This window comes from Palaemon carinicauda, chromosome 33, assembly GCF_036898095.1.
Source record: "Palaemon carinicauda isolate YSFRI2023 chromosome 33, ASM3689809v2, whole genome shotgun sequence".
NCBI classification, from domain to species: domain Eukaryota; kingdom Metazoa; phylum Arthropoda; class Malacostraca; order Decapoda; family Palaemonidae; genus Palaemon; species Palaemon carinicauda.
The window spans coordinates 2,724,937-2,741,158 of record NC_090757.1 but is presented as its reverse complement, the minus strand read 5'-3'; the positions used below and the strand labels follow the sequence as shown (position 1 = coordinate 2,741,158).

The 16,222-nt window shown below is 39.2% G+C and overlaps 1 protein-coding gene across 2 annotated transcripts in view; it reads left to right on the top strand.

Annotated features, from left to right (window-relative positions):
• Nucleotides 1–7,151: 7,151 nt before the first annotated feature.
• The window catches only part of LOC137625817 (neuferricin), a 41,057-nt gene continuing 31,986 nt past the window's right edge, over nt 7,152–16,222 (top strand). Inside the window, exons 1-3 of one of the 2 annotated variants that reach the window (XM_068356690.1) lie at nt 7,152–7,877; nt 10,554–10,694; nt 11,816–12,002. In XM_068356690.1, the coding sequence (XP_068212791.1) occupies nt 7,502–7,877; nt 10,554–10,694; nt 11,816–12,002 (704 nt within the window). In that variant the 5' untranslated portion in view covers nt 7,152–7,501. The remainder of the gene's footprint in view (nt 7,878–10,553; nt 10,695–11,815; nt 12,003–16,222) is intronic. The other variant, XM_068356689.1, reaches the window with a different exon arrangement.

Sequence of the window (16,222 nt, the reverse complement as noted above, 5' to 3'; positions counted from 1 at the left end):
TCCAGAGGGAGGTTTTTTTATGGTATGCTACAAAATTCTCCATCCACTGTCATGAAATACTTCTTGTTGCTAATTATTTCTGGACTGATCCACCATCCCATCTAATTCACTCTGACTACAAGTAGAAAGGCGAGAGAAAAACAACAGGGCAGAAGAGAAGGAAAGAACAGAACCTCTGTAATATATATCTACGTGGAAAAAAAAACAGATCAATAACATACTCGTAAAAGTTAACAATTACTACAGCAGAGTTAGGTAGTTCAATATTCGACTGGTCTCGCACTCCCAGACACCTGTCGTCCAGAAAGGGGTGAAATGGAAATCTCTCTCAAACACCCGGACATCCATCAATTTATATGAGTGACTGTACCTAAAGACAAAAAACCCACATGCCATATTTCTGTCATTGTGTTTCGAAAATAAAGAGAAAAGGTTGCAATTTGATGGTTATAATTAATGCCATAACTTTAAGTGTTAAACTTTAATTCTATAAAAACTCAACTTCAAACTGTTATCGTTTTGTAACATTATTTAGTCGTACTATAAAGAAACGAGACACAAAACTGCCACTTTTTGGATATAGTTTCTCAGGTCAGCGATGGACATTCGTTAATCGGCTTTCGTCAGAAAGCATCCCTTATTAAACCTCCTTGCCTTGCGGGCAGGTAATGGCAGGAACCACCTGCGACGAAAGTAGCTTGCTGCTTGCGCTGCACATCCAGATGTAGGAGAGAGAGAGAGAGAGAGAGAGAGAGAGAGAGAGAGAGAGAGAGAGAGAGAGAGAGAATTACAAACGAACGCTGTAACAGAGATGCCTCAAAGAATATAGCCAATCAAGGGAGACAACCAAAAAGCACCACAAACTTCTCGTCAGCTGGAATGTAAGGTCATCCATCCCCATACAGAGCAACAGTAGGGATACAATACATACTGGTCAAACACGAGAGATTGTTTATAATGTTTCGAAATATTTTGCCTTAGAAAAACAGAAAGGAGGTCCTATTACTGATGCTTGTAAAGCCGCCCCCCCCCCCTTTTTTTTTTGACACAACAGAAGCAACCAATGTAGGCAAAGCTACTATCACAGTTAAATGAACTGTGACGTAATTCTGGACAATAGTTCCGTAAGCAGTTGCTACCGAATATATTCCCATCTTCCATAATTGTAATGGTAACGCATCTTATCATAGAGAAAAATTAGATAAACCTCCAACAGCATCAAACAACAAGGCACAAACAAGATAATGGCTCATCAAAAAACCATATCACCAAGAGACAATATGCAAAAATTTAAACTTTTGGCACCGTGTGGTTTTGTCTTTAGATGCACCTTGACCTTCGTAAATTTAACATAGTATAGTCTTCTAAGATTAGCTTTTTCGTTTTCCGAAGCCACTTTTGGGTACTTGGTATTCACTACGTAGTCAAAAATTATATCGAGGTTGTCCGATTTCCGTTTAGCAGCCCTACTGACGACTTTTTGGACAAGTGATGCTGTGATCAGGTTAGCCTGGATTTATGTACATCCGAAAACACCAGAAATCAATGGCTTACTACCGCATACAAAATAATCAGATAACAAAAAAAGGGGGTTTGATTAGGGGACCACGGACGAGAAATGGTCATTATAACTATCGTCCTCTTTTTGGTCATCCCGACGAGTTAAGAACGCTGGACTTATATGCACTAGTGTTATATATCATGCAAATCTACTCACTGAATGTATCTTAAGTTCGTTTTGGAAAAAAAAACCACATAAATGATGGCCGTATTGACCGTGCTTTTTATCACTTGAAACCGCTTTCAAACTACCTCCCCGGTAATCTGAAACCGGTTTAAAGTTACCGAGGGGTAGCTTGAAACTGGGGGTAGCTTGAATCCTTTACACCGGTTAGTATCTTCCTTTGGTATGCCTATAGCTGCGAAAGATGGTTTCAATTATGTCGCAGATCTGACCTTTCCCAATGGACACAGAACTTGGTGTTTATTTTTTGCCATGGAAGGGTTCAGTTTAACTGTTGAAGTTCCTAAATTGACAAGTATTATTCAGAGTATGAATGATAATGATTTGCATATATATCCAGATTTTCCCAGGGTCAGAGGTGAAGACACGAAGTTGTTTGGTATTATAGGTAATGATATTCTCCAATATTTTAGTCAGTTTAGTTTACAGCCGGCTGTAATTTATGGTAAAAGCTGCAGGGTCATTAGGTTAGCTAATGGTTATATTCCAATGGGAAATGGTATGAATTTTATGCCACTACATGAAGAGCAGGATTATGGAAATAAGATCTGTTTAAGGTCGAGTCTTCCTTCAGTTCTAATCCTGTGGAAACTGAATTTCATAAGCTTTGTGAAGAAGAGAGAGTCTTAAAATTTAATCCTCATGAAATTAATTTAGAAAATAATTTAGAAACTCGGGTGTTTCATAATTTTAATATTGAGAAAAAACTAGTTAAATCTAGATAATCTCCCCAGAAAGGCCTGATAGACTTTATTCCTCCAAAGAAGTTAGGAAGAGAGGTTATTTGTTAATTTTGCAGTCAATCCTGTTGGTTACCAGTTTGACAACCTGCAAAAAATATTCTCTGACTCAAGCGTAGAGTATGGTTTAGATAATTCCTATAGTCTAGAGAGTATAAGGATACCAGTTAGTGAGTAGAATAATTTAGCCTATAAAAATGATCAAGTACAGAAATCTAAAGAGTCCATATCCTATAAGGATGAGCATTATCATATAGCTCTGCCTTGGAAAGAAGATCTAATTAAAAAAGTTCCTTCTAACTTGAAAATATCTTTAGCGGTAGCCTAAAGAGTGTATGAGAAGCTAGAAAGTAAGGGTATCCCGGGAAAATATGAAGAGGTATTCAACCAGCAAGAGGCATTGGGGATCATGGAACCTGTAGAAAAGAGAGTGCCAGGTCAGATATTTATTCCCCATCAACCTGTTATCAAGATGGATGAGTTGACTACCACAAAAATAACGCCTGTATTTAATTGCTCTCTGAAGGTCGGAAAAGCGCCTTCGCTTAATGAAGCTACATTTTCTGGCTTTGACCTAATGAACAACCTATTATCTTTGTTGATCTATTTTAGAACCAACGATTTTGTCCTTGCTGACATAATGAAGGATTTCCTTCAAATTAGACTCTCTCTTGATGGGGACAGATAGAGATTTTGTTTTTCGAAAAATTAACGGTAAATATGTCCCCTATAGGTATAATACCATAATATTTGGTTTTGTGAGTTCCCCTTTCCTCTTGAATTATATTGTTCAGCACCATCTGATGGTGAACTCCCACATTGAGGTATCCACTTTAATTAAAGATAAATTTTACGTTGATAATTTGATCTTTACAACCAACAATGTTAATGAGCTTAGTCATACAGTTGATAACATAAATAAGGTTATGAACTCTGGAGGTTTACCATTAAGGGAATGGTCTTCCAATGACAAGTCTATTCTTTCTCACCTTAAAGAGGAAGAAAAATATCTTTCTCCAGAGGTTAGTGTATTAGGATATTTGTACAATAAGGAAGAGGATTCTCTAAAACTTAAGGAGGCCTCTCTTAACTGCAATGCCTCAACAAAAAGGAAGATTTTGTTTTCTTTGGCCTCTGGATTTGACCCAATTGGAATATTTGCACCAGTGTTGTTGCAAGGGAAACTCTTAATAAGAGAGATGTGCCAGAAATTAATTGACTGGGATCAAGATTTAGATGGCGTAGATTATGCAAAACTTTCGAAGTAAGTAAGTAGTGTCCCCTTTAAAAGGAAGTCATTTAATGTAGACCTTCCTGTCAACTTATACATATTCGCTGATGCTTCTAAGGAAGCGTATGGGTGCGCTATTTATGTTGTTCAGGAGCAGAATTGCTCCCTCTTATTCTCTTAAGGTTAAGGTCTCTCCTATAATAGAGCGAACTCTTCCTACATTAGAGCTGTTAGCTGCTCAACTATCCTTGAAGTGTCTGAAGACAATATTTGACAAGGGTCAAATTTCTGGCTGTCTACTCCGTTCCATTGTAGTATTTGTAGATAGCAAAGTAGTTTTATGTTAGATTCTGGGGAAAAAACTCATAAAAAGAATTCTTTTGTAAATAATAGGATTACCGAAGTCAGCTGCTTGATGAACTAAAATGTAAATATGGCCAGGTGTCTTTTTCCTACATTCCTTCTCTTCATAATCAAGCTGACTTTTTGACTAAGCCTTGTACGGCTAAGGTATTTTTGGATAATTAAATTGGTGGACTAAAGGTCCTGAATGGGTATTATCACCCCCTCAGGGGTAGCCCAAGGGCCAGTTGGGATATATTCCCTGTGAGGTTAAAGGAGAGTTAGTGTCACCAGTGCTTAGTCCTGTTAAGGCTGCACCTCTTGTTGACATATGTAAATTTTCTAGTTATAGTAAGTTGTTTGAGGTTACAGTAAATGTCTTTACTGCTTCAAGATATAAGAAATCAAATGCTGACACTTCTGAGGCAGCTATTAATCATTTAGTAGGTTTAATGCAAGCTGAAGCCTTTCTTATAGAATTGAGTTACTTAGAGGATCCTAGATCCACAAGTGCTGTGCCTCAGTTAGTTAATCAGCTTAATTTGTTTTTGGATAAGCATGGGATTATCAGATCTAGAGGTCGTATAGACAAGAATGTCGATCTTGAGTACCATGTGGTAAATCCCATTCTCATGTCTAAACACCACCATTTGACTAAATTGTTGATTTACTTTGCTCATTGCAAAACTATGCATATGGGTCTGCAAGCTATCCTTAATTTCCATAGAATGCATGGATTCTGGATATTGAAACCCCGTCAAGCTGTGCTTAATGTACTTAGGGATTTTATAGCTTGTAAGAGGTACAATGCTCGGCCTGTATCTTATCCTTCACCTTCTTCTCTCCCCGCTTCCAGAGTTAATTGGAGTGTGCCCTTTTCTCTCACAGGTGTTGATTACACTGGTCACTTGTGGGCAAAGGATAAAGGGGGGAGAAAGGATGAAAATCTATATTCTGATTTTCACATGTTTTAACACTCGCACAGTTCACCTTGAGGCTGTGCACTCCATATCTACCTCTAAGTTTATTCTGGCTTTTGTGAGATTCGTAAATAGGTATGGAATACCGTCAGTAGTTTATTCTGACAATGCTAAGTCTTTTATTCAAGCTAGCAACATTATAGAACAGCTTTTAACTTCTTTAGAGTTTGAAGAGACGTTTAGAACCGCTTCAATTGGCCATAAAACTATTTCCATATATGCCGCATGGTACGGTGCTACATGGGAAAGGTTAATTAAAACTGTTAAACATTATTTGTTTAAAGTCTTAGGTAGGTCAACTCCTACCACTTCCGAATTTACTACCTCTTTGTCTGACATTCAAAAAATCTTGAACAACAGACCATTAACATATCGCTCATGTGTAAATGAGATAGACATTATTACTCCTAGTCACTTTTTGGTTGGAAGACCTATTCCTTCCATAGTTTTCGGAGACAGTGAACAACTCCCTGAATGGGAATATAATGAAGAAGATGATTACTCGACTTGCTTAGCTCGTGTCCTCAACCTCCGTGACTTCTTATTTGAAGAATTTAAAGATAGATGGTCGTCTGAGTACTTGGTGAATTTGAGGGAAAAAGATGGAGCTGCTTTTCGGAATACAAAGGTCTGGGAAGAAGGAGAGATAACCTTATTGAAATTGCCCTATAGGACTAAGCCGTACTGGCCACTTGTGCGAGTTGTAGATACCTTTCCTGATCAGGATTTTGTGATGCGCACAGTTGAAGGGGCAAAGTCAGATGGTAGCCATGTTAAGGTGAATGTTAAACATTTATTCCTCTGGAATTGTATTGCGAGTTGAATACTCCTAATGCAACTTCAGAGGATGATTCTAACACTTGAAAATATTTAAGTTTTTGAGCCCAGTGAAGAAGCTGATTCTTTATTTGAGGTACAGCCTGAACCCATTGACTTTAGCAGGACCTCAAATCAGACTAAGTAGGAGACCTACGAGAAGGACTGCTCAAGCTTCAAGAGCTCAAACAAGAGGTCTTACTTCAAAAGGTCTCTTGTAACTTGACCTAATTTTTATAGTGTTATATATAAAAAGCACTTTTCTTTTTCTTGTAGGGGAGGATATTTAAATTATTTAGTAACTTTATCAATTTTGACTATATCGTGCCTGTCCTTGATAAATTAACTTACCTCATAATGGAAATAAACTTTCTCTTAGAAGTCCTTTAGTTTCTCTTTTTTTAGTTCTATTGGTAGGTTACGATGGTTTTAACTAGCAATTGCTTGTTTTGCTCTTTATTGTATAGCGTTGGTGTTTGTCTATGCAATTTTTGATGTTCCTATCCATTTTGTTCATATTAATATGTTTAGTTTTGGGCATTATTGTTGAAAATAATAGTCTGGGGTTTTATTTCTATATCGCCACTTTCCTTTTCTCGATCGGTGTATTTCTTTTGGTTATAGTCCAGTTATAAATTTTGTTTACTGAAGCCAAGGTCATGCATAAGGTGAGGTTCTACGAAGAAATATATACAGGTAAGAAAGTGGTATGATTTTCTATATTTAATTGAAATGCATTGCATTAGGCATATAATCGTAATAATATATCATTGGCTGTTACCAGTCCACTGCAGAACAAAAGCTTCAGACACGTACTTCCACTTGGGTCTCTCTCTCTCTCTCTCTCTCTCTCTCTCTCTCTCTCTCTCTCTCACACACACACACACACACACACACACACACATATATATATATATATATATATATATATATATATATATATATATATATATATATATATATATATATATATATATATATATATATATATATATATATATATATGTGTGTGTGTGTGTGTGTGTGTGTGTGTGTGTGTGTGTGTGTGCACTTTGCCTTGGCTAAAGTAATGGGAACAAATTACCCACTTTATTGACGAATTTCTAAATGACATTTCGTCGAATGGACTTCATACCCTCTCGAGAAACCGGACTGTCGTTACCGAAGCATATGTATTTTATAAAAATGGCTTTTTCTTAAGAATTACAAAATCCGGCACCATTTTAAGGTTTCATAGCATAAAAATAGTAAAATTCTCAGGGAATGCTCGACTCTAACTTATTGCAAATAGTGTAATTTGTCTTATACGGAATAGAATTCTGTAACATAGTGATCATCTTTTTATTTCTTTACTTAAGAGCAATGCGATATGTTAAAAATACAGTGACTGTTTAAAACAACAGTAAATTTAAATCAACATTTAGGAGGTAGTATTTTGTGAACGAAAGTTTGTTTACAAACAAAGCGGCAATAGTATGACGTTGCCAACTAGTTTATTAATCACAATATTGACGTCTCGGTCATGTAGAGATGTTACCTGTCCCATTCACTCATGAATGAACTAAATAATTGACGCCGAGTCTCGTTGCTCTGTGAAGTTACGCAGGTGTATTGTGAACTTGAAAAATATAAAAAATCTAAGACAGAAATGCAGTTACTGAAAGCGGTATTCATTATAAGTGCAGTGGTAATCGGTGTGATTGCCATTCTTCTGCAAGTATATCCTAACGAAGAAATAACCGCATTCCTTTCGAAACCATCTGTTGCCGCTGTCCATAAAGTTATTCAGGGAGTGAAAGGAATTTTCCTTGGTTCAAATATTCAGAAATCCTCCAAAGAGGGAGCGAAGGATAAATCAGACAGACCGAGGCCCAAGGAAAGGTTGTTTACAGCTGAGGAGTTGAAACAGTATGATGGACAACCTGGTAGTAAAGGGATTTATTTGGCTATTTTAGGACTTGTATACAATGTTAAAAAGGGCAAAAAACATTATGGACCCGGTGGTGGATACGAATTTTTTGCAGGTACAGTATGTCAGTTTTGAGTTAGCGTAGATGGTAAATATTTACTCCTGTGCCCAAGCTAGCAAAACGGTAAAGTTTTAAAAGTCTACAGGGTATCAGTTCGATCAGAAAATATGTGTTTTCCTGTAGCAAAATATGTGATTTAACAGAATTTTGCCTTCATTTCAACCGCAAACAAACAACAACCAGTTTGATTAACTTCAAGTAGGCGAACTGGTTGTTATTGCGGTTGAAATGGACAGGTTAAATCACGTTATTTACAAGAGGAAAACATATATATTCTGTTAAAATGTTTAATTATAATGGCTCTTGTTCCACCGCGGGCTCGCTTCGCTCGCCAGAAAACAAAAACATCAAGCTCGTATCTACTGGCAAGCGGTAATGTTGAGCTGCGCACGCTAACATTAGCAACGCTAAGTATAATAGTTCTTGCTTCGCTAACATTAGCAGTTATGTTAACATATATATATATTTCTGAAACTATTAATTTCCGACAGGAACGAGTGCCATTTTCGAAGAGAACGGACCTTTTTCTATAGAAAGAAGTAGTTTTTTACCTAGGTTACATTACCCTGTAATAAACTACAATAAAACCAGCAAAACATCATAACTTCACAGTCCCACCTGCCTAACCTAGGTCACTATATCCTAACTAGTCAGGGTCTCTGAAACCTTACCTTTATTTAAACTAACCTGGGAGCTATTGTATATCAGCAGCCAGTTCCTCCTGCTTGCATAAATAATGGACATCAATTAACCTAAACTGTCTCTCCTAACCTAATCTACAAGCCATGTCCTTACCTACTTATCTAATGGGGGGCTATCAACCTCCTGCGACCTCCCTTAGACTGCCGTATTCTAAGTCGGCTGTCATCATACATGCAGGTGGCTGCTATCATACATACAACTCCCTAACCTGGAATACCATGCTCTTACTTATCAAGTATCTTGGTGAATGGCACAGGGGTAATGTTGTTTAAGAAATCTTACCCTATGGGGAGGATTAATTGCAATTGAGTTGTTTATTCTGAAATGGGAAATAAAGGTTTAGTGACATGTTTCATGTAACTTGAATTTTGATTCCTGACAGCTTATGAGATTCTCAATTTGGTATTTATTGCCATGAAAATGATTGGTTAACCAATTATAACCTTACCATATACAATAATCATTATGCCTCCTGTGGTGGAAAACTGGTTTATGGGGAGGGCAGAGGAATGAAGAAAAATGAGGGAAAACTACAGTTACCGAATTAAACTTAGGATGTTTGGGACCTACTTGATTAGTACTGCCCCTGGATTCCTCTCCTCACTTGACCTAACTCTCAGGTATGTCTTCTTAATGGGGTTTCCCCACATATTTGGTATTTGGAAATCAATTTTTAATTTTTTTCCAATCCCTTAACAAACTATCAGTTGTAGGACTAAATTGCCCCAAACTTTAGAATAATAATGTCTTTGAAAACTATTAAAAATTGGCTGTATGAAAATGGGTAGACTTGTGTTTCTTAGCTTTGTAGAGGAAGAAATGATAACAAATGGTCACACACAACCAAACAGTAAGTTAAAAGAAAGATGTAATTAAAGAGTTATGATTTCATCACATAAAAAGAACATACTGACCTTGAAAATGTTCTAAAAACAAATTAAGCAACGCTACGAAGGCAAACTATTGTACGTGTACCGTATACTGTACAATTAATTCACGAGTTCTACCAAGCAGTATTATTATTATTAGTATTACTTGCTAAGCTACAACCCTAGTTGCAAAAGCAGGAGGCTTTAAGCTCCGGAGCCCCAACAGGGAAAATAGCCCCGTGAAGAAAGGAAACAAGGAAAAATATATTGGAAGAACAGTGACAACATTAAAATAAATATTTTATGTATAAACTTTAAAAACTTAATAAAACAAGAGGAAGAGAAATAAGATAGAATAGTGTGCCCGAGTGTAACTCCAAGCAAGAGAACTCTACCCCAAGTATATATGGGAAGACTATTATTAGTGAATATGATGTCGTAATGCAGACAATGTACATGCTTACAAAGGGCATAAATTACTGTAGATAAGATGGCCAGTAAAGTTAGAAATTTTTTTCGGAAAATATTTGGAAATCACTAATAATAAATTACAGTACAGTACATGTATTAGTATTTTCCAAGAATTTATGGAAAGGAGAACAATGTCATCATTTTGCTCTTCCTACTATTTTATTTCTTTACTTTGCTGTTTCATTTTAGCATTTTACTGCTTTTCCTATTGGTACTTTAGGACTTGTTGCATTCTGTTTTTCCCACTTTGAATGCCGCTTGGCTTGTAATAATGGAATAATGGAATGCAATACTGTATATTAAAATCATTTTTGCATTCTTTTCTAGTTTATTATCCTTTTTGGCATATATAGCCAGTAACTATTTCATTTTTTTTAAATTTTATCATTTTAAGCCTAAGAACCTAACAACTTGAGGCTTTTAGGCTCCAAGGATTTTAATCTTACATATAATTTTACCTGGTAATAGGCCTTATTTTTCCATATTAAATATTTAATTGCTGTTCTACATACCTCATGATAATGTAGTAAGCTTTTTTTATGCAGTATTCTATTTCAGGTCAAAATGCAAGCAGGGCCTTTGCAAGTAGAGATATTTAGTGAATAAGCTTTTTTATATTCCATTTCAGGTCGAGATGCCAGCAGGGCCTTTGTAAGTGGAGATTTTAGTGAAGAAGGATTGATTGATGATATTACTGGTTTATCTGGCACCGACTATATTGGACTGGATGAATGGGACAAGTTCTATCAGAGTGACTATAAATATGTGGGTATGTATTTTATAATAAGTTTTACAGTACGTTATATAGCCTTACATTCTATCAGGAAATCATCACTAACAAGCTTTTTTTATCCTCAACGTACTAGTAAGATGCTTACAAACACTACTTGTTCCCCACTGTTGAGAGCCAACATATTTTCCTCATAAGAATTTAACATTAGTTTGGTGTAATTCCCATCAAGTTATTGAAAACAACCACTTGCAAGATTAAGTACTCAAAAACTTCATGTTAGTCTGGGATGATTTTTTGGTGCCAAGATTAAATGACGCTTTAAACCAAGTTAATTCAAAGGTTCTCTCCAGGATAGAAACAGTTTGAAGTCAATTTGGATAATTATAAGAGAAGAGAACATGAGAATTTCTCTTGACAGACAGAAGACTTATTTCTAGATTCTGGTATATGAAACTGTGAATTACCTTCGATTTTTATGGAGAGAGCAGTTTTCCTGTTAATAAGAGTAGCTATCATTAGTTTAGTTTTCAAATTATTAACATTTATCAAAGTCTACAAAACTTTATCCTTTGACTTATTTCAACAAAGCTCTCACAAATCAGCTGGGTGCAACTATATTAAATGCTGAAGTCAGCTAACACATCTTTGAAATACTGTACTGTATTTAAGAAAATTATCAATGTTAGACTAAGACACCTTTTTAACACAAGGTAGATTTAAAAAATGGAGAAATTTCGAACTTCAAATCTCAAACTTTCAATATCATGGATGAAGGACCAAAGAAAGCATGTTAGAATGCAGTATACTCTACTGTACTGTAGTACTATAGGATTTCATGAAAAATAAAAAATTATTACTTTACTAGTCTTAAAATGCCTAAATATATGATTATAACTTAAATTACGAAATGGGTCAGTATAAAGAGACAGTGTTCTATTCACTGGTTTGCTTAAAAATGAATCATATTAGTAAAAAATATGGCCCTTTCCAAAACTTGAAGGGCCCCTGAATGATATTTATTAAATTTAATGATCTTCACTTGAGGAATGTGAGGTAAGTGTATTGTATTCAGCTTTTTCTTCCTTTTAAATTTGGTATTTAAAAACATCTTGTGTTGTATGTGCTACAGCATCTTTTACACTTCTTTTTATTTACAGGAAAACTGATAGGTCGTTACTATGACCAAAATGGTGAACCAACGGCTTACAAAATTGAAGCTCTGAAGTGGATTTCAGAGGCATACAAAGAAAAGGAAGACAGCAACAAAGAGAAAAAACTTTTTCCCCCATGTAATTCTGAGTGGTCGGCAGAATCTGGTTCACGAGTTTGGTGCACTCCTCTCAGGTACATTTCAGGGTTTTTTTTTCTTTTTTGTTACTGATCAGTGGTATAAAGATTTGGTTTTCTACTAGATACAGTTCTATCCAGGTTCAGTGTACAATATTGACATTAGAAGAAATTGTAGCCCTTTTCAAATAGAAAGTTTTCATTTGAATGAATTTTAGCCTTTGGAAGCAAATAAGGAAAGATATTCTTCTTAATATATTTTTTTTCCTCATACATTATTTGACTTATGGACTTACAGATTAAGAAATTTAAAATCTTATATTTTTAAATATTAAACTTAGCCGGTGAATATATAATAGCTGCAACTCTGCGGCTCGACAGACAACATACTCAAAAAAACTCGCGAGCGATCGCTATGCAGGTTGCGGGTGTGCCCACCAGTGCCAACTGTCGGCCAGATACCACTCTTGAATGTAAACAAAACCTTCAATTCTTCTCTGTCGACGTTGACGACAAGACGTACTTATACTCGCTGTAGAACCTGGAGTTTTCCCATCATATTTGGTGAAGTACTTTATTTTGGTTTGAGCTTTCGCAGTACAGGTGTTTTTCCTCAACATAAACTCTTGAACTCTTTATTGAATCGGATTATTTGTTGATGACTTGGATTGTTTTTGGAATTTTCTTTGACTAATTCAAAATGGCTGACCCTTCTCAAGTACCTAGATTTCGAAAGTGTAATGCTAGGGACTGTAATAGGCGTCTTCCAAAGGCTTCTCTCGACCCTCATACCGTTTGTTCCAATTGTCGGGGTAAAACCTGTCAATTGGGAGATCGGTGTGAGGAATGCGTGGGCCTTTCGGAATTCGATTTTATCGAATATGATAAGTATACACGCAGACTAGAGAGAGATAGGGTAAGGAGAAGTTCATCTAGGTCCGTAGATTTTTCCTCTCCACATGCCCCTGAACCTAATCCTTCCCCTGTAGTGGTTGTTCCTAACCCCCCTTCTAGCACTCAGGAACCGTCTATGCAAGACATGTTACGTGCTATTCATGCCTTGGGGGAGAGAGTTGAAGCGTTAGCAAGTGACCGTAATCAACTCATGGCTGACGTGAAGGAACTTAAGTGCCACAGTGCCACGGCGGAAAGTGGGAAAGTGATTAGTGCGCAAAGTGTTGTGAACAGTGTTGCGACAGAGGGTTCGTCTGTTCGTGCCTGTCGTTCACCTAGTCCGGGACCTCTTGCAAGCTCCCAAGCCCAGGGGAGAAGCAATGTCGTACGACTTATGGGTTCGAGAGGCCTTGATCAGCGAACAGACGTTCCCTCTATGGTATCAGGCGTATCTCGTCAAGATCGCCCCTACCATAAGACGAGAGAGCCCATTTTTACCTCGTCTTCCGAAGGCGTTTCACGCAAGAAACCATGGAGCAAGGTTTCTAGGCCTTTGAAACGCAAGTCGGTCCCTTCAGGACAGGTCCAACGTCCCGGATGTAGTCATTGGGACAGTTCGGACCCGTTGCTGTCATCGGATGACTGCTCGCCGCCTAAGCAAGGCAAAGTTGTGCCGTCTCAGACGCTAATCCCGTCTGTTACCGCACCCGTTACCGTAGACCCTAAATGGGTTATACTGCAGGACATGCAGTCTAAGCTTGCGTCCCTTATGGAAGATTACAACGCAGAGAAGGTTTCCGTTGAACCTAGCCGTTTACCTCATGGAGATCCTGGCCGTCAGCCACCCAAGCGTTCTGTTGTGCGTCCTGTTGACGTTGGTGTAGCCAGCTCACGTCAACCAGTTGGGGTTGTACCACACCCGATGCGGTCTCGTGTGGACTTTCAACCGCATGTGGACGTTAAGCAACTCACTGATGCGCCTGGTGACGTTCAGGACATTCGCCAACCATCAGAGTTGACTTGTTTTGACGCAGTGCGTCAACCTCCGCAACCTAGAGTTGTTTTGACTGCACAACCCAGGCGGTCTAAGCAGTCTCGGGTGGACGCTGTGCGTCCTCACGCACCTGTTGTTGTTGTTGACAGTTCCCAGACTGTTCAACAGTTTCAGGACGCTGCGTCCTGCTCCACCACTTATGCACCAGTGCGGGCGGACGCTGCGTGTCAAGCATTGCCCCCCCCTTTGCTTGTTTCTCATCAGTTATCAGATGAGGAACTTTCGGATGAGGACGTTGCTGACCCTCAGCCTGAGGATCATCCTTCAGATATTGATGAGCCTAGAGCAGTTCCGCCATCTATGGACTTTAAAAAAGTCATGCTCATTTTTAAAGAGTTGTTCCCTGAACACTTTGTCTCTGTGGCTCCTCGTTCGCCGCCGTCAGAGTTTGTTTTAGGCGTACCTGCTGCCATGCCAGCCTTTACAAAACTCGTTCTCTCTCGCTCATCCAAGAGAGCTTTACGGCTGTTAGGCGATTGGTTGGAAACCAAGAGGAGTTTAGGGAAGACTGCCTTTGCCTTCCCTCCAACTAAACTCTCGTCTAGATCGAGCGTCTGGTATGCCACGGGAGAAGTTCTCGGCTTGGGAGTTCCTGCCTCTGCCCAGGGCGACTTCTCAAGTCTTGTAGACTCTCCCCGCCGCCTAGCCATGAGACGCTCGAAGATTAGTTGGTCATCCTCAGACCTGGACCATCTACTTAAGGGCATCTTTAGGGCTTTTGAAGTTTTTAACTTCCTTGACTGGTGTTTGGGAGCCTTGAGTAGGAAAATCTCATCAGCCGATAGAGATGTTTCCTTACTCATTATGTCCTGCATGGATAAGGCCATCCGCGATGGATCCAACGAGCTCTCCGCCTCGTTTACGTCAGGAGTCCTAAAGAAACGAGAGTCTCTGTGCTCTTTTCTGTCAGCAGGAGTGACGCCCTGTCAACGATCTGAGCTACTCTTTGCCCCTTTGTCTAAGTTCTTGTTTCCTGAACTTTTAGTTAAGGAAATATCGTTGTCTCTTGTGCAGAAGGACACCCATGACTTGGTTGCGTCCTCGGCTCGCAAAGGGACCCCTTCGTCTGCCTTGTCTGCTAGACCTAGGATAGACACTCCAGCGTCCAGGTTTATTCCGCCCTTTCGTGGCAGAGCCCCCAGCAGGGGAAGTACTCGTGCCGAAGGGAAGAGAGGAAAGAGGAAAGGAGCCAAGTCCTCGCGAGGCAGAGTCTGACTGCCCGCAGCTTCAGACAGCAGTAGGTGCCAGACTCAAGAACTTCTGGCAAGCCTGGGAGAAGAGAGGCGCAGATCAACAGTCTGTGAGGTTGCTCAGAGAGGGGTACAAAATCCCATTTGTACGCAAACCTCCTCTAGCGACGTCCCCCATCGATCTCTCTCCCAGGTACCGAGAGGAAGCAAAGAGACAAGCCCTGAAACTAGAAGTGTCTCTTTTGCTAGAGAAGGGAGCGGTGGTCAAAGTCTCGGACCTTCAATCACCGGGGTTTTACAACCGTCTCTTCCTAGTACCGAAGAAGACAGGAGGTTGGAGACCGGTGCTAGACGTCAGTGCTCTGAATGTCTTTGTCACAAAGACAAAGTTCACCATGGAGACCACGAAGTCAGTTTTAGCGGCGGTCAGAAAGGGAGACTGGATGGTCTCTCTCGACCTAAGAGACGCTTACTTCCACATCCCCATTCACTCAGATTCCCAACCTTTTCTGAGATTTGTGTTCGACAATGTGGTGTACCAGTTTCGGGCCCTGTGCTTTGGCCTAAGTCCTGCTCCTCTCGTGTTTACGAGGCTTATGAGGAATGTGGCAAAATTCCTCCATTTATCGGGTATCCGAGCCTCCCTTTATTTGGACGACTGGCTTCTCAGAGCCTCGTCCAGTCATCGCTGTCTGAAGGATCTCAATTGGACTTTAGATCTGACCAAGGAATTGGGACTTCTGGTCAACTTGGAAAAGTCCCAGCTGATCCCATCCCAAACTATTCTGTATTTAGGGATGGAGATTCGCAGTCCAGTTTTTCGGGCTTTTCCGTCGGCCCCCAGAATAGATCAAGCCCTGCTCGTAATCCAAAAGATGTTGAAGAGAGAACGTTGCTCAGTCAGGAATTGGATGAGTCTAATAGGAACTCTATCATCCCTGGAGCAGTTTGTCTCGCTAGGAAGGCTACACCTCCGACCTCTACAATTCCATCTAGCTTTTCACTGGAAAAAGGACAAGACGCTAGAGGCGGTCTCGATCCCGATTTCCGAAACAGTAAAGACTTGCCTGAATTGGTGGAAAGACAATATCAGTCTACGAGAGGGACTTCCCCTAGCAGTTCAGAAACCAAACCACGTT